This window comes from Capricornis sumatraensis, chromosome 2 (genome assembly GCF_032405125.1).
Source record: "Capricornis sumatraensis isolate serow.1 chromosome 2, serow.2, whole genome shotgun sequence".
Lineage (NCBI taxonomy): Eukaryota > Metazoa > Chordata > Mammalia > Artiodactyla > Bovidae > Capricornis > Capricornis sumatraensis.
In genome coordinates, this window is record NC_091070.1 from 66,466,930 (window position 1) to 66,491,098 (window position 24,169).

Below are 24,169 nucleotides of genomic sequence, written 5' to 3' on the forward strand. Positions count from 1 at the left end.
ACAACTATAACAGAATATGTTAAGGGATGATTTTCTGAGAGAAGTGACACCAAAGCTGAGTCTTAAGAGATCAAATGGGAATCATGGGGTAAAGAGGACTACAAATATACGATAAACCAAGTATGATAAAATATTAATTGTAGAATCTAGGTAATGACTATATGAACATTTACTACAAAATTCTTTCTACTTTTCAGTGTGTTTGGAAAAATTTTTAATAAAATACTGGCAGGTAAATGAGGATGAGGGACTAGCCATCTTAACAGAGGTAATATCACATATAAATACCCGCAGCCTTGACAGTTCATGTCTGTTTGGGGAATGGTAAGCAATTCTGAATGGTGAGATACATGTATGAGAGTGGCAAGAAATCTGGAAAAGTAAATAGGGGTTAAAAATCAAGAGTGCCAGCTTGCTCAAATGTTTGGATTATAACCTGAGGGCCAGGAATGCTTACTTGTACATATTCAATTGAGAATCATTTATGGTGCTCTTCCTTCAATAGCTAGCAAATTTTCTACTTATTGAAAGTATCACTGAAAATAGTCATCTATGATGCATTTGTACCAGAGACTTACCTGAGTAGTTTCATTCCCATTTCCACCTCTGAGGTCCTGAAGAGGACTCCTTGGGGGTTTCAAAATCTAGAAGAGAAATATTCAAGAAAGTCTGCTATTATCTATTATTATTCCAGAAAGGTAGAGATACTAAAATTCTGCAGAAACCTCTAAGACACCACAAATTCATACTACTTTGTACTTTGTGGCTGTTTTAAATGTTTGGCTCCATTCCATTGTTTCATACTTTTCATTTGGCATCATAGTTTTTCACTAAAATTTCTTCTATTAAGATAGGTTATCAGTTTTCAAACACTAGGATACATATTTGTAATTGAGCTTTGTATTGTGTTATAAAACCCTTCCACAATGATAATACTGCTGCCAATTAGTAATGCGGCAAAAGTGTTTGCGGCAAAGATATTTATGGCGAAAGTATCACAGAACCACTGGTGCTATTGTTGGAACCCCTTGTTAGTTAACTTGTGCCTAATATCATCCCTATCTTTTGGATTTTTTTCAATTTCATAACTCAAAAAGTTTCGTGCTTAAATAGATTGTAGCTGGATTATTTTGTTTTGCTGCAGCTCTGTACAATAGTTTTTATATATTTTTAAAACAGATTTATTAAAGAATAATTTACACAGAACACAATGAATTAAATTACCATGAAATCCATAAAATAGGAATTTTAGCATATCTACAGAATTGTATAATCAGGTTAAATATTTGAGTCTTTATCCAGAGAGTAACAGAAGCCAGCAGGGTTGGGATGATGATGCCATTCAGAAGTACTGTGGTATACAGTCATCAGTCAATAAAAGGTAACAACAGCTCAAATAAGCGTTTCTTACTGAAGAATGTCGTCTTCCAACAGGTTTCTCCACATTGCCACTGCAAAAGGGAAAAAATTTTACGTACACAGCGGTAAAAGACTGAATTTCTAAAACCCATCATTACAATATCCCTTCCATGCTTATAAATCAGTCATCACTTTCACTTAATAAACTTTATATTACAAGACTTAAATTCAGTATTTAGGAAGTCAGCATTTTAAAATACATATGGTATATCATATGTATTTCCTGAAAAACAATAAGTACAACATAGTTTACCATATTGATATAAGTACAATTATAAGATAAATGGACTAAAAAAAAAATAAGAAAGGTAATTCCCTGGTGGTCCAGTGGTCAGGGCTCTGAGCTTCCACTGCAAGGGGCATGGGTTCAATCCCTGGTCAGGGAACTAAGATTCTATAAGCAGCAGTATGGGCTAAAAAAAAACTAAAGATAAATGGATCATAAATCAAAAGCCTCTAGCTCTGGTTTTACTACTGTGTGATTTTTTAGACCAGATTTTGAATACTGAAAAAGCCAAACAGATAATTTAGCAGATGTTAAGAAAAATAGGTGGTGTTGAGACTACAGAGAATTCCTCCCTGCCTGGTTTGATCATTACAGCTACTATGTACTCCACTAGGTTAGCTGTTGCCAAGCAAGAATATGAGCCCAGTGTCGTAACACTTGATTTTTCTACTGTTGTATGAAATTTTGGCAGCTAATTCAAAAATTAAAAAACAATGTTTAAAAAATATTTTTCTTTGTCATATATCCATATGCCTATAGGCTGTAAATAGCTGCTAGCTTGTGATGCCAACTTTAGACAAATCATTTCCTTGGGCCTCAATTTTCTCATCCTTAAATTGAAGAGATGGGAAGTAGTCTCTAAATCCATCTCAATTTTGACTCTAGATGAGTTTATACAAAGATATGACAAGAAGTGCCGTGATTCTGTAACATTTACTTCTTTTCCCTGGAACAGACTGGGAAAACATTTCAGAAGTTATCAATACGTCTTACCAATTGGAAAAATATCTTTCTCTGATAAGCAGTTAATGTTTTTTAGCTGCATTTCAAGAACTTACTTTTCGTCATTAGCCTCTGAAGACATCCCATCCATTTTTGAAGAAAAACTTTTCTGTAACAAATACACAATAAGAAAAGTTGAGAAAAGAGGAGGAGAAACCGTAATGAAGGAAGAGATTAAGAACAAAATTGAGAATTTAGGATTACTTTCTGTGAGAGGGCCAAAAAAGGAAGGAAAGAAGAAAAAATTTTCATTATAGGAATATGAAATATGAAAATTTTTGAGGACTTTACACTGCTCTGTTATAATTACCACTCTTGGAAAATTCTCATATTCAAGATGAAATCAGTGACCAATACTGATTGGGATGATATGGACTTCAATGCTTCAAATAAAAAACTGTCCCAGTTTATAGGAGTTGATGAATTACATAATAATTCAATCTCAAAATATAGTCAATCAGCCATCAAAATACAGCTTAATAAAATCTTCACAAAATGAATATTTATCTTATGAAAATTTAACTTTACTCAGCAAAAAAAAAAAAAAAAAAAGACATAAAAATAACACTGTAAACACTGAAACTGGGACTTCCCTGGTGGTGGGTGCATAAGATCTGCCTGCCAATGCAAGGGTCATGGGTTTAATCTCTGGTCCAAGAAAATTGCAAGGAGATCCAACCACTCCATTCTGAAGGAGATCAGCCCTGGGATCTTTTTGGAAGGAATGATGCTAAAGCTGAAACTCCAGTACTTTGGCCACCTCATGCGAAGAGTTGACTCATTGGAAAAGACTCTGATGCTGGAAGGGATTGGGGGCAGGAGGAGAAGGGGACGACAGAGGATGAGATGGCTGGATGGCATCACTGACTCAATGGACATGAATCTGAGTGAACTCCAGGAGTTGGTGATGGACAGGGAGGCCTGGCGTGCTGCGATTCATGGGGTCGCAAAGAGTGGGACACGACTGAGTGACTGAACTGAACTGAACTGAAGAAAACTGCACATGCCGCTGAGCAACTTAGCCCGTGTGCCACAACCACTGAAGCCCAGGCACTCTAGGGCCCGCAAGCTGCAACTACTAAAGCCCGTGAGCTTAAAGCCTGTGCTCTGCAACGAGAAGCCATCGCAATGGGAAGCCCATGCACTGTAATGAAGAAAAGCTCCCATTCACCTCGCAAAGCAACTAAGACCAGTGCAGCCAAAAAATCAATCGATCAGTTCAGTTCAGTCGCTCAGTGGTGTTCAACTCTTTGCGACCCCATGAATTACAGCACGCCAGGCCTCCCTGTCTACCACCAACTCCTGGAGTTCACTCAAACTCATGTCCATCGAGTCGGTGATGCCATCCAGCCATCTCATCCTGTCGTCCCCTTCTTCTCCCGCCCCCAATCCCTTCCAGCATCAGGGTCTTTTCCAATGAGTCAACTCTTCGCATGAGGTGGCCAAAGTACTGGAGTTTCAGCTTTAGCATCAGTCCTTCCAAAGAACACCCAGGACTGGTCTCCTTTAGAATGGACTGGTTGGATCTCCTTGCAGTCCAAGGGATTCTCAAGAGTCTTCTCCAACACCACAGTTCAAAAGCATCAATTCTTCGGCGCTCAGCTTTCTTCACAGTCCAACTCTCACATCCATACATGACTACTGGAAAAACCATAGCCTTGACTAGACAGCCCTTTGTTGGCAAAGCAATGTCTCTGCTTTTCAATATTCTATCTAGGTTGTATAGATCACAACAAACTGTGGAAAATTCTGGAAGAGATGGGACTACCAAACTGTCTTATCTGTCTCCTGAGAAATATGCATGTGGGTCAAGGAACAACAGAACCAAACATGGAACAACTGACTGGTTCAAAATTGAGAAAAGAGTACAACAAGGCTATATATCATCACCCTGCTTATTTAACTTCTACGCGGAGTAATTCATGAAAAACCCCAGGCTCGATGAAACACAAGCTGGAATCAAGATTTCTGGGAGAAATATCAACAACCTCAGATATGTACATGATAACACTCTAACGGCAGAAAGAGGAACTAAATAGCCTCTTGATGAAAGTGAAAGAGGAGAGTGAAAAGGCTGGCTTAAAACTCAACATTCAAAAAACAAAGATCATGGCATACAGTTCCATCACTTCATGGCAAATAGAAGGGGGAAAAATAGAAACAGTGACAGGTTTTATTTTCCTGGGCTGCAAAATCACTGCAGATGGTGACTGCAGACACGAAATTAAAAGATGCTTGCTTCTTGGAAGAAAAGCCATGACAAACCTGGATAGCATATTAAAAAGCAGAGACATCACTTTGCTGACAAAGGTTCATACAGTCAAAGCTATAATTTTTCCAGTAGTCATGAACAGATGTGAGAGGTGGACCATAAAGAAAGCTGAGTGCTGAAGAGCTGATGCTTCTGAATTGTGCTGCTGGAGAAGACTCTGGAGAGTCCCTTAAAAAGCAAGGAGATCAAATGAGTCAATCCTAAAGGAAATCAATCCTGAATATTCACTGGAAGGACTGATGGTGAAGCTGAAGTTTGGCCAACAGATGCGAAGACTTGACTCACTGAAAAATATCCTGAGGCTGGGAAAGATTGAAGGCAAAAGGAGAACGGGATGGCGAAGGATGAGATGGTTAGATAGCATCACCTATTCAACAGACATGAATTTGAGCAAACTCTGGGAGATAGTGGAGGATGGAAGAGCCCGGTGTACTGCAGTCCATGGGGTAGAAAAGAGTTGGACGTGACTTGGTGACTGAACAGCAACAACAACCATAATACTAAATTAATATCATACACGTAACTTTCAGAATCAATGTTTGTACACTTTTGGCAATACATAAAAAACCGAAACAAACAAAAAACCAAACAGATGCTTAAAAGATACCTTATTTTACATGCTTTTATTATATACAACAGAAGCCAAATTAAAGAACAATACTCCATAATGAACCTGAACCTGAAGTAAAAGTCTGCTTATTCTTCAGTATCAATTTATTTAATTAACTGTTAATACAGATATATAAGGCAATGGGAATCACCTAGGATTTGATCTCTGACTCTCCTTTTGTCTTCCATCACTTTCTCAGCCTGTTTATCCATTTTTCTCGTTTTACTTATCTCTTGTTCACAGATTATAGCCATATCTACTTAAAATAATATTTTTAATTTAAAGTTTTAAGATAGTACATACTATCCTCTTTCCCAAAAGCAACTTTCCACTACTTTAATTATTTTGTTTTAAAGAAAACTCTCTTACCTGCAACCATCTCTATCTCATACACAGATGCTCTATATCCAGATATATATAGTACAACAAAGTAAATATTACATGCTAATTTTACTACAATAAATGTAAGATCCTAAAAAAGAAAAATATAGCAAAAAGGAGCAATTTGTGAAAAGAAGAATGTGTCATGGTCACATTGGTTATATTCCAGAAATACTTAATTGGTTCAACACTGGAAAATCAATTTTACAATTTACTATCCTAACAGATTAAAAGGGAAAAATCATAAATTATCTCAACAGATTAAAAAAAGTTTGATGACTTTTAACATCCTTTCAAATTAAAAAAAAATTAGCAAACTAGGAATAGAAAGTAAATTCCTTAATCTAACAAACAGTATCTATTTTAAAAGCAGCAAACATCAACTTAACAGTAAAACCGAAAACTTTTCAAGATCAACCAAGTATGATAGCTATTTCCACTTCTATTCAATCTAGCACTAAGTCTTAGTGATTCTATTTCCAATATATATCCCAAATTAATTCCCTCCTATCTTTACCACCATAATTCAAGCTGCCCTCCTCTCTCAAGTGGAACATTACAATTTCTGTCTCATTGGTCTCCCTACTTCCACTCTTATCCCCCTGAAGTCTTCTTAAACATAAATCACCTTCAAGACATTCCCTATGTAAAACCCCTTAAAAGCTTACCATTGTACTGAAAATAAACTCTTTACCAGGACCTACAAAGCTTTACAAGATCTGGATCCTGCTTGCCTCTCAGACTTCATACTTAAATCTCATACCACTGTCTCTCTCTCTGTGCTAGAAACATTGGTATTTCTATTCCTGCACAAACAAAGCTCTTTCCCAAGTCATCAAATTTTTATTTGCTATTATTTCTTGGCAAGAAAGCCAAGAAAAGTACTCTTTGTATCACTGTGTATGTCTCCTTTGTAGCATTACCACAACTGTAATTTAAGTCTGTTATGTAAATTAATTATTCCTTTTATCTTCCCAAACTAACTGATGGAAGAAATTTTCACATACTGAAGTATAGTGAAGCCACTGTAATCAAGTCAGATTACACATGATTTGGCTTGAACTTTATTCTAATCAGAACAGCCAGTGTGACAGCTTATCTAACATACACTATACATGTGCTTTAGCCATTAAAGAAGAGGGTACACTGTCCAGAAGTAAAGAATGTCTGTTTTGCAGACAGACATAAAAGCCTCCCTTTCTGGGACGTCAGTGCTAGTACTCCTTTGATGATAAGGCTCCCTTCCCAGGCTCCAAGAACATAATGACCAGCTGTGTATGTGTTAATCTTTCTTTAAGAAACACTGAAGGAAGGTACCCTTGTTATATCTGATGTTCTTTGTTCTGACAAGATATAAAGCTGCACTGAAAATCATGCTTCTCCGAAACAGTTCCTCAGAACTGAAAGGCTGTCTCCCAGGCTATACTTCTTAGTCTGGCTCAAATAAAACTCTCTTCTGTTCTTATTTACAGATTGACTATTAATTGCATCAACATATCCTTGCCTAAACAGTAAACTCCATGAGAACAGGGCTGGTGTCTCTTACATTTACTGTCACATTTTGAGAATTTGGCACAGTGCTTAGTAAATAATATGAGCTCAATAAATTCAATGCCTTCCATATTTTTTTCTCCTTTTGGAAATATTTTCAAGTCCATATTCAAAATTCATAGATAAAACTTAAAGTACTATCAAAATCTTGTTGCTCAGTCACCAAGTTATGTCTAGCTCTTCACAACACCATGGACTGCAGCACACAAGGCTTCCCTCTCCCTCACCACCTTCCAGAGTTTGCCCAAATTCATGTCCAGTGAATCAGTGATGCCATTCAACCATCTCATCCTCTGTCAGCCTCTTCCCCTTCTGCCTTCAATCTTTCCCAGCATCAGGGTCTTTTCCAATGAATCACCTCTTTGCATCAGGTAGTCAAATGATCAGAGCTTCAGCATCAGTCCTTCCAAAGAGTATTCAGGGTTGATTTCCTTAAAGATCGACTGGTTTGATCTCCTTGCTTTCCAAGGGACTGTCAGGAGTGCCACAGTTCAAAAGCATCAATTATTTGGCACTCTGCCTTCTTTATTGTGCAGCTCTACATCTGTACATGACTACTGGAAAAACCATAGCCTTGAATCATCTAAACATATTCACTGTTTGAAACAGGCATTGTGCATAATCTGTCTCTCTGCCAGACTTAGCACTTAAGTGATAAGAGTCAAAGCTTACTGATGTCCTCTTTTAAAAATACTCTATTTATTACATACCTGTAAGTTCCACTTCCAACAGAAATAGGAGACTGCAGACTCTCACATTAAGCTTCATGTGTAAAATGCTGTTATGGTTGAACTTTCGATCATCATCACATTCATTGATTATTAATTGGTTCCAAAACGGTGCACCTGGCACGTAAGGAAGGGTGCTACAGCATACTCACAAAGGGGTTCTGGAACATATTAAATTTCTGAGAGAAATAATTCTCTATCTACTGCATCTATCTACTGCTAGTTCAAAAGAGTACCCATTGACCTTACACTAGTTTTGGTTACATATTATTGCAAAGCTGGATTTTTGGCAGTTGCTGTGATATAAAGCAAGTACTTTTGATCAATGCGGCCCCAGAAATGAGCATGGCAGTATCCGATTCTAAGATCTGAAAGTTGTGTAGTGTTCAACATGAAATGGAGAAGGACTCTACGGACCTTGTTCCCCATGTTCTCCACCTGCCTTTTGTCTATAGAAAAACTTTACCCAAAGAATAAGCATAATCAGAGAAGTGAGAAAATGCAGAAACAAAGGAAAACAGCAGAAGAGACCACATAAAAATAGTTTAGTCATCAAGCATAGTAAAGGACCTTTAGTTCCTTCTCAAGGGCTATAGATACTATTCTGGGCCATATCCTGTGAGCTCTTAAAGATACTGAAACCCCCACCAGGTGGAAGAAGTGAACTACACAATGAGCAGACTGTAGCCGTGACATAAGCTACCACTGTTCAGAGAATTAGTCTCAAAGAAACGGGAACAAGCCCATCCTAGGAGTGAAGATCAACTGTATTTAAAACAATCAAGATGATGTTGATCAGCTCACCACACGATCAATTTCAAGATGACTGTCAGAGCTAACTGTGCTGTTTCTGCATGTAGCCTCTCCCCGTATTTATAAAAGCTGTTGCCCATTGATCATCACTGGGGGAGAGTTGGGCTTTGAACAGAAGTCTGCCCTCTTAGCCCATTGCCAATATCCAAAAAGAAGCAAACTCTCCTTTCCACCAACCTTGCCTCTTTATTGACTTTTGAGTGGTAAGCAGTCGGACCCCATTTTCAGTTACAGGTGCACATATCCAATCAAATAATTGTGATTATTAAAGAACAAAATAAAGTATCTTTTAATTCAATTTATGTATATTATCAATAATCTCAGATATTCAGATGACACCACCCTTACGGCAGAAAGTGAAGAGGAGCTAAAGAGCCTCTGGATCAAAGTGAAAGAGGAGAGTGAAAAAGCTGGCTTAAAACTCAACATCCAAAAAACTAAGATTATGGCATCCGGTCCCATCACTTCATGGCAAATAGATGGGGAAACAATGGGAATAGTGACCGATTTTATTTCCTTGGACTGCAAAATCACTGCGGACAGTGACTGCAGCCATGAAATTAAGACACTTGCTCCTTGGAAGAAAAGCTATGACAAATCTAGACAGTATAATAAAAAGCAGAGACATTACTTTGCTGACAAAGGTCCACATAGTCAAAGCTATGGTTTTTCCAGTAGTCAGGTATGGATGTGAGAGCTGGACTATAAAGAAAGCTGAGCGCCAAAGAACTGATGCTTTTGAACTGTGGTGTTGGAGAAGACTCTTGAGGGTCGTTTGGAAAGCAAGGAGATCAAACCAGTCAATCCTAAAGGAAATGAACCTTGAATATTCATTGGAAGGACTGGTGCTGAGGCTGAAGTTCCAATACTTTGGCCACCTGATGCAAAGAGCCCACTCATTGGAAAAGACCCTGACGCTGAGAAAGATGATTGGATGGCATCACCGATTCAGTGGACATGACTCTGACCAAGCTCTGGGAGATGGTGGAAGACAGGGAAGCCTGGCTTGCTGCAGTCCATGGCTCAAAGAGTCAGACACACTGAGCCACTGAACAACAGTTAATATATTTCATAGTGTCCAATGATATAGACTCTAGACTTGTGCCATATCAGTTAGTACAGATCTAGAGTCTATATCATTTAAATTTAATTAAAATGCAAGAAAATTTAAAATACCGTTCTTGCCACAATTAGCCACAATGTAGGTGCTCAATAGTCATATGAGATTAATGAGTACCGTGCTGGGCAATGCAGAAATTAAACATTACCATTAACACTGGAAGTTTTATTGAACAGCACTGTCCTACTACCAATATCTAGGGTATCTTTTACTGTCTCTTACTTAGCATCAAACACATCATTAATATTATCACTCCAAGTATTTTTCACTCAGTTTACGTCTACTTGTCACCTTGTAAACATTTCCAGCCACTCACATTGTCAAGAAAAATCATACCACTTGGAACCCAACCTTAACAGTACGTTAAATTCACATCTCAAACCACTCTTTCCTTCAAGTTCCACCTCAATTACCACTTTCTCCAAGAAGCCTCCTCTAGACTCCATTGCCAAAAAGCATCAAATAAGCTGGTCTGTGTTCCCACATTCCTTTAGAATGTCCTGTAATCCTTTACAGTGTCTTGCTTTATAGTTATCTGTGTATATCAATTCCTTCCCGTTCTGGACTGTAAATTTTAGATGAAGGACTGAATCTTCTGCTCCCTGCCCGAGCACAAGACAAGGAATCCAATACAGATCTGAGCAATTAGACTGATCCAATTCAACTTCAACCTTAATACCTAAAGTAAGCTCTGCTTTGGTCTTCTCTGTCATATCTCTATAAACCGACCTTTAAGATTCCAATCGACAAAACATATTTTTAGAACTTTTTTCTTAAACTCTACTATTGAGACAAACAGCAAGAAAAGACTCCTTAACTCTGGCTTAATAACGCACCGATGACTTTTTAAAAACTTATTTGTGGCGTACTAATACTGGCTTTATTTATGTTATTACATCCGCTGCTGCTGCTGCTGCCAAGTCGCTTCAGTCGTGTCCGACTCTGTGCGACCCCATAGACGGCAGCCCCAGAAAACTCAAAATCTGCTCAGTGCGGCTAGCACTCAGATCAGACACTGTAAATAAACCATAAACCGAGAGTTCAAAATCACATTTCTGTTACTTCATTTATAGCTAAGAAAAGACTAAGAAATGCAAACACCCGTGAGTTCCCCAAAGAGAAAAGGAGGTAGGTGCTAGGGGCAGTCCTGGAGCCCTGACAGAAGATGGCGGGGCGGGACGCGGAGAGAGCCGCGGGCCAGCGACCCAGGGCCGCTCGTGGGGCCCAGGTGTGGATGGAGACTGCTAGGGGGGCGAGAGGCGGCACAAGTGTAGGCCGAGGTGAGAAAAGAGCGAGTCCTGCACCGGGGGAGAAGCGTCCGTACCTGAGCCCACAGTTCTGCGGCAGCCTGGCTGTAGGCGCGTCCCTCTCCTCCCAGCGTGGGGCCTTGAGTCCGCTCTAACAAAACCTAAATCCCGCAGGCGAAGACCAGGACGAAAGTTACCCGCCGCGGCCCAACGGCTTCACAAATTCTCCTCAGACTTGTTTGTGGTCCGCACGCTCCTCACATAGCTCACCCCCACCCCTTCCCGTCTCCTCACGACGCCCAGAGGACTCTAAAGCATTCAAATCTAACCGCCTAGCTAAAGCGCAGGCGCAAAGCCGCTCAACGCGTCAGCCCCGCCCCTTAGGCGGCGGACCCTCCCTAAGATTTCTTCAAAGTTTTTTCCCAGTTAGTATGCCAATTTTATTTCTTTCAAGGTTATCTCATTTTCTACGGAATTTCCTTTATTCCTCCCCACTGCAGATTCCTCACTGCATGGGAGCGGCCATCTTCTTTTTATTTCTTGCTATAAAAAAGATCGGAGCTTTGCTTCCGTACAAAATGGCGGCTCCCATTCCATTACGTCACATCCCCCTAGTTTTACTCCCTATAGCTACCAGGAAGGAGTAGGCTTCTGGGACGAGGTGGCCGAGTGGTTAAGGCGATGGACTGCTAATCCATTGTGCTCTGCACGCGTGGGTTCGAATCCCATCCTCGTCGAGCGGAGGTTTCATTTTTTTTGCCACTGATTTGAACCGATGACGGTAAATTTCCTTGCGGAATGGAAACAGTTGCTTATTCATTGCAAGTATGATTTACTAGTCGACTTTGAAACCTCCGGTTTTACTCTTTAGACAGCTTTTGGAGCATTCTGACCTCACGTATAAAGAAAAAGGAGGGAAAGAGACATTTTCTGGGAATCAGTGTTTAAGTAAATAATGCATTTAGTGTATTTTTAATGTAGCAAAAAACAGTGCATAGAATCCCACGATTATCGCTATTTACATATGTTCTAGTGGTGGTCTGCTCGGTATTAATTAACCCAGCTCCTGATTGAGGAACTTCGGTTATTGTGGACTCTAACCCCAGCGTTTTTCATACCTGTCGTTACTATGAAATATCAGATTTTACTTCAAAAGCTACCGTGAGACTCAGTGTTCAGGGTTCTCTTCCAGTCCCCAGGAGGCTGCAGGTGCTCAAGAAAAGTACTCGACGTTAAAAAAAAAGATGTTGACAGCACTTGGAAACTGGGTAGTTATCTAGAAGTCAGAGAGGTGAAGACATAGCTGCCTTCCCAGAGGAGAAAGTTTTAATTCTTCTCTTGGATTTAAGCAGAGAGGGAGTAGGAAAAGAATAGAGATTCTCCTCCTGAAGGGTCATCAGGCAGTCTTTCAACTCACATTTTAACAACCGTCATTTATCCAGTATTTATCTACAGGCACTGCAATGAATTACAGCACTTTAATTCACAATAACACTGTGATCACAACAGACATGTTTATTACTCCATTTTACAGATGAGGAAACTGAAAGACAAACTTGTCCAAGGTTATACAGCTTTTGTACTTCCAGAAAAGGCATTTATTTAAGTCTGTCAAACTCTGGTGGCCCTTCACCACCACCCTATATGGTGCTGGAAATTAGTAAAAAGTGCTCATCAATCCTTTGCGGTCATGGTTTACACATGGTTTACACATTCTCTCCGCACTGAATGGTACCCCAGAACCTGACACTGGGCAGATATCTTCAGCCCTGGGAGTGGAAATCAGGCTCCACTGACTCCTCCCACATCAATCCAAATCCCTTAGGAATGTAGATACCTCCCAGAGCTGAGGGCTGAGTGTCACCCAAGCACTTTGCTTTCTAATCCAGTCACCACCCTGTTGCTTGAAAGGGTTTCAACCTGGGTTCCACACACTCCCAAGGGGTCCATGGATAGAACTGAATTGGTTATTTGGTTGGGAGGAAAAAAAATTGCAGCTTTATTTTCATTAATCTTTAATTGAAAACACTTCCTTCTATTAATAAAGGTAAGCAACAAAATACAGTAATATTAACCTTGAACGTGAACATGAAGTCGCTCAGTCGTGTCCGACTCTTCACGACCCCATGGACTGTAGCTTACCAAGCTCCTCTGTCCATGGGATTTTCCAGGCAAGAGTTTTGGAGTGGATTGCCATTTCCTTCTCCAAATATTAACCTTACCTGTGATTTTTGTCACCAACTGAAATAACGGATATTGTTGTATCATATTAGCAATATGCAATACCGCCATTGTTCTATGCCCATTACTGCTACAGTACTTCAGTTCAGTTCAGTTCAGTCGCTCAGTAGCGTCCGACTCATTTCGACCCCATGAATCACAGCACACCAGGCCTCCCTGTCCATCACCATCTCCCGGAGTTCACTCAAACTCATGTCCATGGAGTCGGTGACGCCATCCAGCCATCTCATCCTCTGTCGTCCCCTTCTCCTCCTGCCCCCAATCCCTCCCAGCATCAGAGTCTTTTCCAAACAGTCAACTCTTCGCATGAGGTGGCCAAAGTATTGGAGTTTCAGCTTTAGCATCATTCCTTCCAAAGAAATCCCAGGGCTGATCTCCTTGCAGTCCAAGGGACTCTCAAGAGTCTTCTCCAACACCACAGTTCAAAAGCATCAATTCTTCAGTGCTCAGCTTTCTTCACAGTCCAACTCTCACATCCACACATGACCACTGGAAGGACCATAGCCCTGACTAGACGGACCTTTGTTGGCACAGTAATGTCTCTGCTTTTGAATATGCTCTCTAGGTTGGTCATAACTTTTCTTCCAAGGAGTAAGCGTCTTTTAATTTCATGGCTGCAGTCACCATCTGCAGTGATTTTGGAGCCCCAAAAAATAAAGTCTGACACTGTTTCCACTATTTCCCCATCTGTTTCCCATGAAGTGATATGACCAGATGCCATGATCTTCGTTTTGGACCTACCATTAGATCTTGTAAACTTAAGCATTCATAAGGAAGTATGTGCACTATATTATTAGGTCACCAATTTTTTTTATTTTTAATTTTATTATAGTTGATTTATAATTTCTGCTGTAAAGCAAAATAATTCATATATATACATACATTTTCATATTCTTTTCTATTATGGTTTATTACAGGATATCGATGTAGTTCCCTGTGCTATACAGTAGGACCTTGTTGTTTATCCAGTCTATATATAATAGTCTGCATTTGCTAATACCAACCTAGATAGTATATTGAAAAGCAGAGATACTACTTTGCCAACAAAGGTCCGTCTAGTCAAGGCTATGGTTTTTCCAGTGGTCATGTGTGGATGTGAGAGTTGGACTGTGAAGAAAGCTGAGTGCCGAAGAATTGATGCTTTTGAACTGTGGTGTTGGAGAAGACTCTTGAGAATCCCTTGGACTGCAAGGAGATCCAGCCAGTCCATCCTAAAGGAGATCAGTCCTGGGTGTTCTTTGGAAGGACTGAGGCTGAAGCTGAAACTCCAATACTTTGGCCACCTCATGTGAAGAGTTGACTCACTGGAAAAGATTCTGATGCTGGGAGGGATTGGGGGCAGGAGGAGAAGGGGACAACAGAGGATGAGATGGCTGGATGGCATCACCGACTCGATGGACATGAGTTTGGTGAACTCCAGGAGTTGGTGATGGACAGGGAGGCCTGGCGTGCTGTGATTCATGGGGTCGCAATGAGTCGGACAGGACTAAGCAACTGAACTGAACTGAACTGAACTGAATCCCAAACTCCCAATCCATCCTTCCCCTCCTTTCCTCCCTCTTGGCAACCACAACTCTATTCTCTATGTCTGTGAGCCTGTTTGTTTTGTAGATAAATTCATTTGTGTCACAGATTCTACATATATGTTAGATTCTACATGTAAGTGATATATGCTATTTCTCTTTCTGACTTCATTTGGAATTAAATCACAGATTTTAAAACTATTTTGATAACTGTATTCCAACATAATTGGTTAACTTTATATTACAACAAACTTAATTTTATGCATTTAAAACCAATATTCTGAGAAGGGACCCATAGGCTTCACCAGACTGCCCAAGGTCTGTGTCACAAGAAAAGGTTAAGAGCTCCTGAGGGATTTTCTGAAGTGTCCTCAACACATCAGTTTTAAAACCCCTCCCCTGAATTAGGCCTTGTTCTGTCTCCCCAACACCTTTGCAGATGCTTTACTTACTCCTCTCCCTGGATCATGCCCCTGCTGCCCAACACCTCCTTCCCATCACCCCCTTCCTGGCTGGCTCCCGCTCCTCCTTCAGATCTCAGCTTTGATGTAATCCCCATCAGGAAGATTTTCTTAGCCCTGCAACCTGCTAGTACCCCTCCTAGATGTTCCTGTAGCTCTGTGTGTCTTCCTCAGCATTTGCCAGATGGTATTTAAATTGTCCATTGGTGCTTCGACCTCTCCAAAGAGTGGCAAGTCTGCATGCTTATTCTGAGTTTTGCCTGCTTCTCACAATGATGACTTCCTATGGAAAATTGATAAGGTCTATCGATGCATCCAGTCTCTATAAATAAAAAGTGAGTGGGTTGTTTTCTCAGAGGAAGATCTTCAGCTGTAAAAATTCTGAAACTATAAAGCACTGGAAGTGTCTTGAGATTAAAAAGAAGAAGAAATCATGAGTGGATGCTCACTTTTCTATTCCGTATTTCTTTACCTGTTTTCATGCTTAGTTCATTTGTGATTTCTTTTATATGAAATTGCAGTAAATCTTGCTGTGATGGCCCCAGTTTTTTTGCATTTCTGTGATCTTTTGATGTATAAGAGTTGTGCTTATTTTACCTCTTTCTACGAGACTTGAAAGGATTAAGGCTAACACAGAAAGGTAGAGTAAATCTCTAAAATCCAGAGAAAAGATTGTAAATCTCCTCTTGGATTCTGTCTGGAGTCACAGCTGGAAAAAAAAAAAAAAAACAGAATTAACAACATGCCAGATTATTTAAAAGCCCAGGGGTGGTGGTGTGGGGACTTGGATTAGTAATGGAAAAAGAAATTTATAATAAATGAAGGCAGTAAGAGTTAGAGGCGCCATCTACTGGAGGAGCTGCAACTGAGGACTTGGACAAGATAGTTCTGCCTCATCTGCTGATACATTTTGCAAGATTCCCATTACCCACCCCCCCCAAATTTGTCACAAGCCACAGATCAAGGAAATCATTTTCCATCAACACCAGTTCTTCGTAAGTCCTATCCTGAACTGTTGCAGGACCCCTCAACCTCTGGAAGACCAGAAATAAAGAACTATTGTGCAGCCAAATTACATTACCAAGATATATTCCAGATCTCTGTTATTTCAGTGCCAGGGAATGAATCTCCATTCTGAGCCCAGCTTCAAGAAGACCAATTCTCAATGGAGAATGAGGTGCTCTGGAAAAAACTGTCCAGTGTTTAGTTGGTGATGGTCTGCTGCCTGGGCAGGCCCTTATGTGTCAGCCTCCCTCACAGACAAAGCTCTGAAGAAGTGAAATGTGTGTGTGTGTGAGCCCTCACAGACAAAGTTCTGAAGGAAGAAGTGAAATGTGTATGTGTCTGTGCACGCACACGTGCCTCCAGTTCATTTCTTAAACTCTTATAAGAAAAACCCAGACCCAGGGCTGTAAGACTTGCAAAGGTTGGTTTTGAGAGGTAGGCAATATGTTAAATCCTTCTATCCCTTACCATTAGGAAGTGTAGTCCCACTGGGAAACATCTCTGGGAAGACAGTCATGACAAGGTCTGTGATGTGATGCTTTAGTCGCTCAGTTGGGCAGGACTCTTCGCAACCCCATGGACTATAGCCCACCAGGCTCCTCTGTCCATGGGATTTTCTGGCAAGGATACTTGAGTGGGTTGTCATTTCCTTCTCCAGAGAAATCTTCCCGATCCAGGGATCGAACCTGGGTCTCCTGCACTGCAGGCAGATTCTTTACTAACTGAGCTATGAGTGAAGCTCCAACAAGGCCTGAAGAGGTTCAAGAATTAATCCAGGAATTCTCTGAGTCTGCAACACCAAATCAAAACTTTTTTCTCAAATCATTCCCTTAGCTTCATGCTACCATATGAAAACATCTACTTTGCCAAAATAACTTCTGGGAATGCCTAGTAAGCTGAAAACTAAATGTCATATTGAAGATCAATTAGAGCAAAAATTGAAATCTAGCTTATAGTAGACTTGCTTGGGGAAGACAAAATGGATAAATGCCAATAGAATTGGGGAAATGGGGAATAACACTTGCTATAGCCCATGCTTTGTAACTTCTGCAAAGATAGCTGTGAATAGACAGCAAGCAACAGTTACACTTTTCCTCATCATAGTGAGAATGAGCAATGCCCGAGATTTCAAATCTCAAAATTTTCATTTGAGATCTTCAGAATGAAGTAAAACTGGGTCAAACTCAACTTCAGTAAGGTGAAATTAATGGATGACGGCAAGACCTGAGGACATGACTGGTGATCCACGGAGTTAGAAGCAGTAATTCCTTTTCTGATTGTGGTACTGTGGAGTAGAAAGTTTTTTATATTTCTCTTTGGGCTAAATAAAAGACCATTGGCCCTGAAAACCCCTAATAACTAGGTTCAGAGAGCTTCTGAGTCAGTGAACAAGAAGGCATCCACATACTTGAGAGTGACCCACCTGAACTCTATGGAAGTCAGAAGCTTCTGTGCTCAGACCCTTTTAGACCTTGCCCTATGTATCTCTTCATCTTGCTGGTCTTTCCTAGTCTTTAATATCGTTTCTAATAAACCATAAATCAAGAAAGGAAACTGTTTTCCTGAATTCTGTGTTATTCTAATAAATGGCTGAACCCAAGGAGAGGGTTGTGGGAAACTCTGATTCACAGGTAACAATCTGGACCTGCCACTGTCATTTGAAGTGGGGACAAGTTTTGTGGGACTGAGTCCTTCATTTGTGGGATCTGACCCTATCTCTGGGTAGATGGTGTCAGAGGTGAGTCAGATTGTAGGATACCCAGCCTGTGTCAAAGAATTGCTTGATGTGGGGAAACCACCACATGTTTTAGAAGTACAGAGTATTCTATGAATAAAGAAAAGTGAGTTTTTCTTTTCCGGTATTTAAAATAAACACAGAAGCAGAGAGTAGAATGGTGATGTCAGGGGTTGGGGGCAGGGGGAAATAAGGAACTGCTATTCAACAAGTATAAGGTTTCAGTTATGCATGATGACCAAGTTCCAGAGATGCTGTACTGTGTCTACAGTCAACAATATCATATTGTACACACTGATTTGTTAAGGGGCTGATCTCACATTAAGTGTTTTCACCATAATAAAAAAATAAAACTTTTGAGAGTCACAGGACACTGCCAATAAAGTGAAAAGACAACCTACAGAATGGGAGAAAATATTTGCAAATTATATATCTCTTAAGAGTCATATACCCAGAATATATGAATATTCTTATAATTCAACAAGCCAATCCAAATTAAAAATGGCAAAAAATTCGAATAGACATTTCTCCAAACAAGGTACACAAATGTCCAACAAGCATATGAAAAGATGTTTAACATTATTAGTCCCAAGGGAAATGCAAATCAAAACCACAATACTACTTCAATCTCACTAACATGACTATAATCAAAACATTGGGAAATAACAAGTGTTGGTGAGGATGGAGAGAAATTGGAACCCTTGTGCATTTCCTATGGGAATGTAAAATGGTTCAGCTACTGTGGAAAAGTTTAGTGATTCCCCTAAAAATTAAACAAAGAATTACCATATGACCCAGCAATTCCACTCCTTGGTATATACTCGAAAGAACAGAAAACATGTATTCAAACAAAAATCTGTATACAAATGTGCATAGTAGCGCTATTCACAATAGCCCAAGTGGGAACAACCCAAATGCCCAATGAATGGGCATAACAAAATGTGGTATATCCATGCAATGAAATATTATTCAGCCATAAACAGGAATGAAGTACTGATGCATGCTATGAATTGGATGAAGCCTGAAAACATCACGCTAAAGAAAAGACGACAGACACAAAAGGTCACATGTTGTATGATTCCATTTGTATGAAATGTCCAGAATAGGCAAAAGCATAAAGACAGAAGATTGGCTAATCGAATCAGGAGCTAGGTGGAAGAGGAAATGGGGATTGCCTGTTTGGAACTAATTAAGAGGTGAGGGTTGCACATTATTGCGAATGTAAGAAAGGCCACTAAATTGTATGTTTTAGAATGGCAATTGTGTTGTCAATTTTACTTCAATTAAAAAAAGAAAAAAAGAAACAAGTAGTGAAAAAACTAGACACACAAGGTATTAGAAAAAGAGCTCTATTTAAAAACCAGAAAGTTCTCAAACTCTAGCTGGAGGGAGAGGAAGGAAGAAGGTAGCAAGTATGAGCAGGTCCTTTAAGAGCCCAACTTCACCCCCGAGAAACTCTGTACCAGCCCATGTGGTTAGTTCCTACTTCATGGCCCATTCCTGTTCCAATCCAATAAATAATCCCTCCATTGGCCATAGCCCTCAGTGTTCTTGCCAGTCATCTCGTGCCCAGGCAGGCATCGGTGAACAGTACTCAAAGTCTGGCCCTTTATAGCGCAGGGCATGCAGAAACATCACAAGGTCCTGGGGCGAGGGATCCTGTGGCACTCTCCGGCACTCTGAACAGAGCGGGTCTGTCTCTTGATCCACAACATCGATTTTGGTTGCCTTCCCTGATGTCACAGGCACTCCATCCAGATCCCGAGGGGCTGCCTCAACTGCTCCATCCATCTTCTGGGCAGATGCAGCCATCTCTTCTAGGCAGTCCTTGCTGGGCTCTGAGGAAGGTGCTGTGGAGTCTGGGGCTCCTGGGCACAGGTCACCCCCACAGAGATCTAGCACACCCAGACTCTGTTTGGCCTGGTGCTCTGCCACAAGGTCCCGCAGGAGTTCCTCATCTGTCTTTGGAATGTGGCCGCCGCGGCCTCGTGAGGGGCCCCAGGCGGCTGAGTTGTAGATGGGGTCATTGAGGATGGGGTGGCCCAGGAACTGAAGGTGGACTCGGATCTGGTGGGTGCGGCCTGTAAGTGGCCGGCAACGCACCACACTGGAGTGGCCGTTGTAGCTCAGTCTCTGGAACACTGACTCACAGGGCTTGCCTTGAGGATCTACACGGCACACCCCTACCTTGTAAGACACCACCAAGATGGGTTCCTTGCAGGTTACTTCCTCAGTGGGGAACTCCCCCGCCACCCGGCACACGTATTCCTTCTCCAGCTACACAGGAGGGAAGAGGGAGAAAGTCAGTGCATGAAGCCCGACCCTTTTCAGTAATGACAAATGCACCCGTATCAGCAGAAGAGGGTTCAAACCCCAGCTCCGTCATTGGCCAGTTGCACAATCCTAGGCACATTACAGTGCTCGGCTTCTTTGAAACCCATTAACTTGTCCAGAAAATGTTTGCTTAGAAAAGCATTTATCTCAACAGGGCTATTCCAAGGATTTAGTTAGCTGGGCTCTAACATACTTGGTATTGAGCCTGGTAAACAGTAAACAATAAATATATTACAGTCAGATCCAGAATTTTAAGTCTCAAGACCATAATCACCACTATTTAACTTTTCTACCCAAACCTCTTCCAACTCTATCCAGAATCTTTCCACCAAGTAGACTCTCTCCACAGTCTTAAAAACCTTGCTCAGCCTGTCAGCATTTAAAATTTCAAAACAGCAAATTACCAAGAGAGGCAGTATATGTTATCTCTAAAGATCTTTTGAAACTTAAGAGATAATAACTTGTCTCCGGCTCCTTAGGTGCTGACCTTCCTAAAGATGGGAAGCTTGAGCAGATAAACACAAAACCTCATTTCAGATCTAGAACTCAGTGACACCCTTTTGATGCAGAGCATTTGTGAGCCCAGAAGTGGCCTGCGAGAGGCAAACTCAGTTTGGCTCACCTGCCGGTCCCGAACCTGTTCATGAATTCTCTCTGAGACGGCTGCTGTTTTGGCAAACATGAGGACCCCGGAGGTAAGGCGATCAAGCCGATGCAATGGGTGTAGCTCCTTTAGCTGGTGCTCCTTGCCCAGGATGAAGATGACCGTGTTGTGTCGGAAGCGGCCACAGGGGTGGACAGGAATGGAAGAAGGCTTGTCTACAACCACCACATCTTCGTTCTCTGCTAGCAGGCGGATGGGTTCTGCGGTAACTGGTGGCTCATGCCTATGCACTGTGTTCCGTAAGAAGTCATTGTCCTGCCAATGACACAGGCAACTGGTCAGCCAAGGGTCCAGCCACCTATGATCAGTCAACTTCACACACAACTTCCCCCCATCTTCCTTACTGGATGAAAGAATGGTCACAGTACATCCTTAAGCAGAAAAAGTAGTATACACAGTGTATTCTTATTTTGTAAACACACAGACACACAGGCAGAAGCAGGCATTGAAAAAGAGATAGAAGGATATAGCCCAAATGTTATATATCTCTGGATGGTATGATTATGGATTTTGCTGTTCTGATTATTTGTATTTTCTCTACAATAAAGTTATATTTAACAATATATTTTTCTAAAATGAAGGGGAAAATCCTCCATAGTTCAGTTCAGTTCAATCCTTCATAAACCATCACTTATTGTGACCTTGAACAAAACCAAGCTGTAAGTCCAGAGATCTGGGCTCTAGACCTGGATTTGCTACAGGCTTACTGCATGCTCTTAGGGAAGTCACTTAACTTCTCTAGGCCTCAGTTCCCTTATCTGTAAAATGTGAGCATCAGTCTAGACCTGTGCTTCAAAACTGTGACTGATTCAAACCACTCATTTTCCAAATGCCTTGCCATCCCCTCACAAATATGGCGAGACAGTGTTAATGACAATGTCTGGTACCTCTTAGCTGTGATGGAAATTTAAAGAAGGGTCAAAGCACTGGGCTACACAATTCTGGTCTCAATTTCTGTCATTTCATAGTTCTATCCTATCAGGCTCTAGGATAAATAATTCAAGTGGAAGTTATAAGAAAACAGGCTTCCCTTGTGGCTCATCTGGTAAAGAATTTCCCTGCAATGTGGGAGACCTGGGTTCTATCCCTGGGTTGGGAAGATCCCCTGGAAAAGGGAAAGGCTATCCACTCCAGTATTATGGCCTGGAGAATTCCATGGATTGTATAGTCCATAGGGTTGCAAAGAGTTGGACACGACTGACTGACTTTCACTTCATTTATAAGAACACAGGTGTTGGAGGTGGCACTGTGCCTTACTTCTGTGAGGTTGATCTTAGTTTCCTTGACTTCCTCACAGGCAAAATGAGGTGACAGTATCTACTCCACAGGGTTGTCATTAGAATTAAATGTTAAAGTACATAAAATGCTAATGCTGTGCCCAGCACACAGTCAGGAGATATAAATGATAGTCTCGATTATTACCATTTGTACAGAGATCTACAATGCAAGGCAGAAAGTCATCAGCGCCAGTGCCACAAGACTGCATAAAAGGAGATGTAAGAATTCCCTGGTGCTTCCCTGGTGACTCAAACCGTAAAGAATCTGCCTGCAATGCAGGAGACCAGGGTTCAATCCCTGAGTTGCAAAGATCCCCTGGAGAAGGAATTGGCAACCCACTCCAGTACTCTTGCCTGGAGAATTCCATGGACAGAGAGGCCTGGCAGTTCATGGGATCGCAGAGTCAGACACGACTGAGCGACTAACTTTCACTTTCACAAGAATTCCAACTTCTGTGCCTTGGAAACAAGGTCGCTTTGATGGAGGGGATAAGGGGGCTGAGGTCTGAAACATACGGGCGGTCTACCTGCGGAAATGGAGCGGTAAAAGAGTTACAAGTTAAAACGAGAACGCTTCGGAATGACCCCGAATTTACTCCAGTACCTATGCCCTAGTAACCGAAAAAACCATGCCCCCTTTCGGGCAGGCCCCATCAGGACTCCACCTTGAGCACAATGCTGAGGTCCTGTACCGGCTCCTCATTGAGGTGCAGGCGTCCCGCTCGGACAGCGGCCTCGTAGTAGGCCAGAGGCTGGGCTCTGAACTCCGTGCCGAAGACGTGCAGCAAGCTGTGCCCCACCCAGCGGCCTTTGCAATAAGTCCGGAAGTCAAAGTAATAGGGCCGCACTTTGCGCAAGCCGCCTTCAAAGTAGTAGCTGGTCTCAGCAAAGTGCTCATCGCCAAAGCTAACCCCTGCCCGCCGCTTCTTCGGGGGCGGCACAACGCGCTCTCCAACCGCGCCTCGCCGCTTCTTCCGCTTGGCAGGGCCCAGGGCTGCAGCCGGGGCCCGCTCCCCGTTTCCTGAGGGCTGCTTCGCGTCCTCCGAGACCGGCTCCACTCCTGGACCCCCCGGCTCCGGGTGCCCAGGGGGCTGCTCACCCCTCGCGGCGCCGCCCGCATCTCCGTTTTGCTGAGCTGGAGCCCCCAGCCCGCTCGCTGCTTCAGCCCCGGTCGAGAGTCTTTCCGCCATGGGTCTCCTACAGGCACTCCAAGTCCTGGCAATTGCGAGGCACCGGAGATTGGAGCACACTTGCCCAAGAACCGGGAGCCACAACCGGCCTCCCAGCCACATGACCCAGCGGCCGCGGCCTCTGGGTCGCGATCTGAGGGCGTCACTGGGCACCAACCAATCAGTGAGACCTAGTGCCGAGGCGGGATCGCGTTGAGAACAGGCGTGAAGGAGGTAGCTGAATGAGTTGAGAGCTGTAAGAATGACTCATTAAAAGTGTAGATTCCATGTAAATATGCTCGAAATTCCTTTACTCTGGAAAAACTCTTGAAAGAGTTGTTAATATTTCAAAACAAAACAAAATGAAGATTGCTAAACTCTGAATGTACTAAGAAACACTGCGTTGTATATTTTAAAGGGTGAGCATATTTTGTGATTTATAACTCAATAAATCAAATCCCTTATGATTATACAGTGGAAGTGAGAAATAGATTTAAGGGACTAGATCTGATAGACAGAGTGCCTGATGAACTATGGACGAAGGTTTGTGACATTGTACAGGAGACAGGGATCAAGACCATCCCCATGGAAAAGAAATGCAAAATGGCTG

General features: G+C 41.8%; 2 protein-coding genes and 2 non-coding genes across 4 annotated transcripts in view; 2 read left to right on the forward strand and 2 right to left on the reverse strand.

Moving 5' to 3' along the window:
* KNL1 (kinetochore scaffold 1) overlaps nt 1-8,863 on the reverse strand; it is a 60,285-nt gene extending 51,422 nt beyond the window's left edge. Inside the window, 5 exon segments of the mRNA XM_068992770.1 lie at nt 579-644; nt 1,412-1,451; nt 2,485-2,537; nt 7,999-8,107; nt 8,775-8,863. Of these exon segments, the coding sequence (XP_068848871.1) occupies nt 579-644; nt 1,412-1,451; nt 2,485-2,537; nt 7,999-8,107; nt 8,775-8,863 (357 nt within the window).
* Nucleotides 8,864-11,805: 2,942 nt separating this feature from the next.
* Nucleotides 11,806-11,887, forward strand: TRNAS-GCU (transfer RNA serine (anticodon GCU)). The gene has a single exon. It is a non-coding gene; the product is annotated as a tRNA-Ser (tRNA).
* Nucleotides 11,888-15,968: 4,081 nt separating this feature from the next.
* LOC138074769 (small nucleolar RNA SNORA26) lies at nt 15,969-16,086 on the forward strand. Its single transcript, XR_011144579.1, has one exon. It is a non-coding gene; the product is annotated as a small nucleolar RNA SNORA26 (small nucleolar RNA).
* A 2,787-nt stretch (nt 16,087-18,873) lies between these two features.
* Nucleotides 18,874-23,665, reverse strand: RPUSD2 (RNA pseudouridine synthase domain containing 2). Its single transcript, XM_068965250.1, has 3 exons — nt 23,056-23,665; nt 21,072-21,368; nt 18,874-20,392 (listed from the first exon to the last, which is right to left on the reverse strand). The coding sequence occupies exons 1-3, from the start codon at nt 23,578-23,580 to the stop codon at nt 19,658-19,660; spliced, it is 1,557 nt and encodes a 518-aa protein (XP_068821351.1). The 5' UTR covers nt 23,581-23,665; the 3' UTR covers nt 18,874-19,657.
* Between the last annotated feature and the right edge of the window lie 504 nt (nt 23,666-24,169).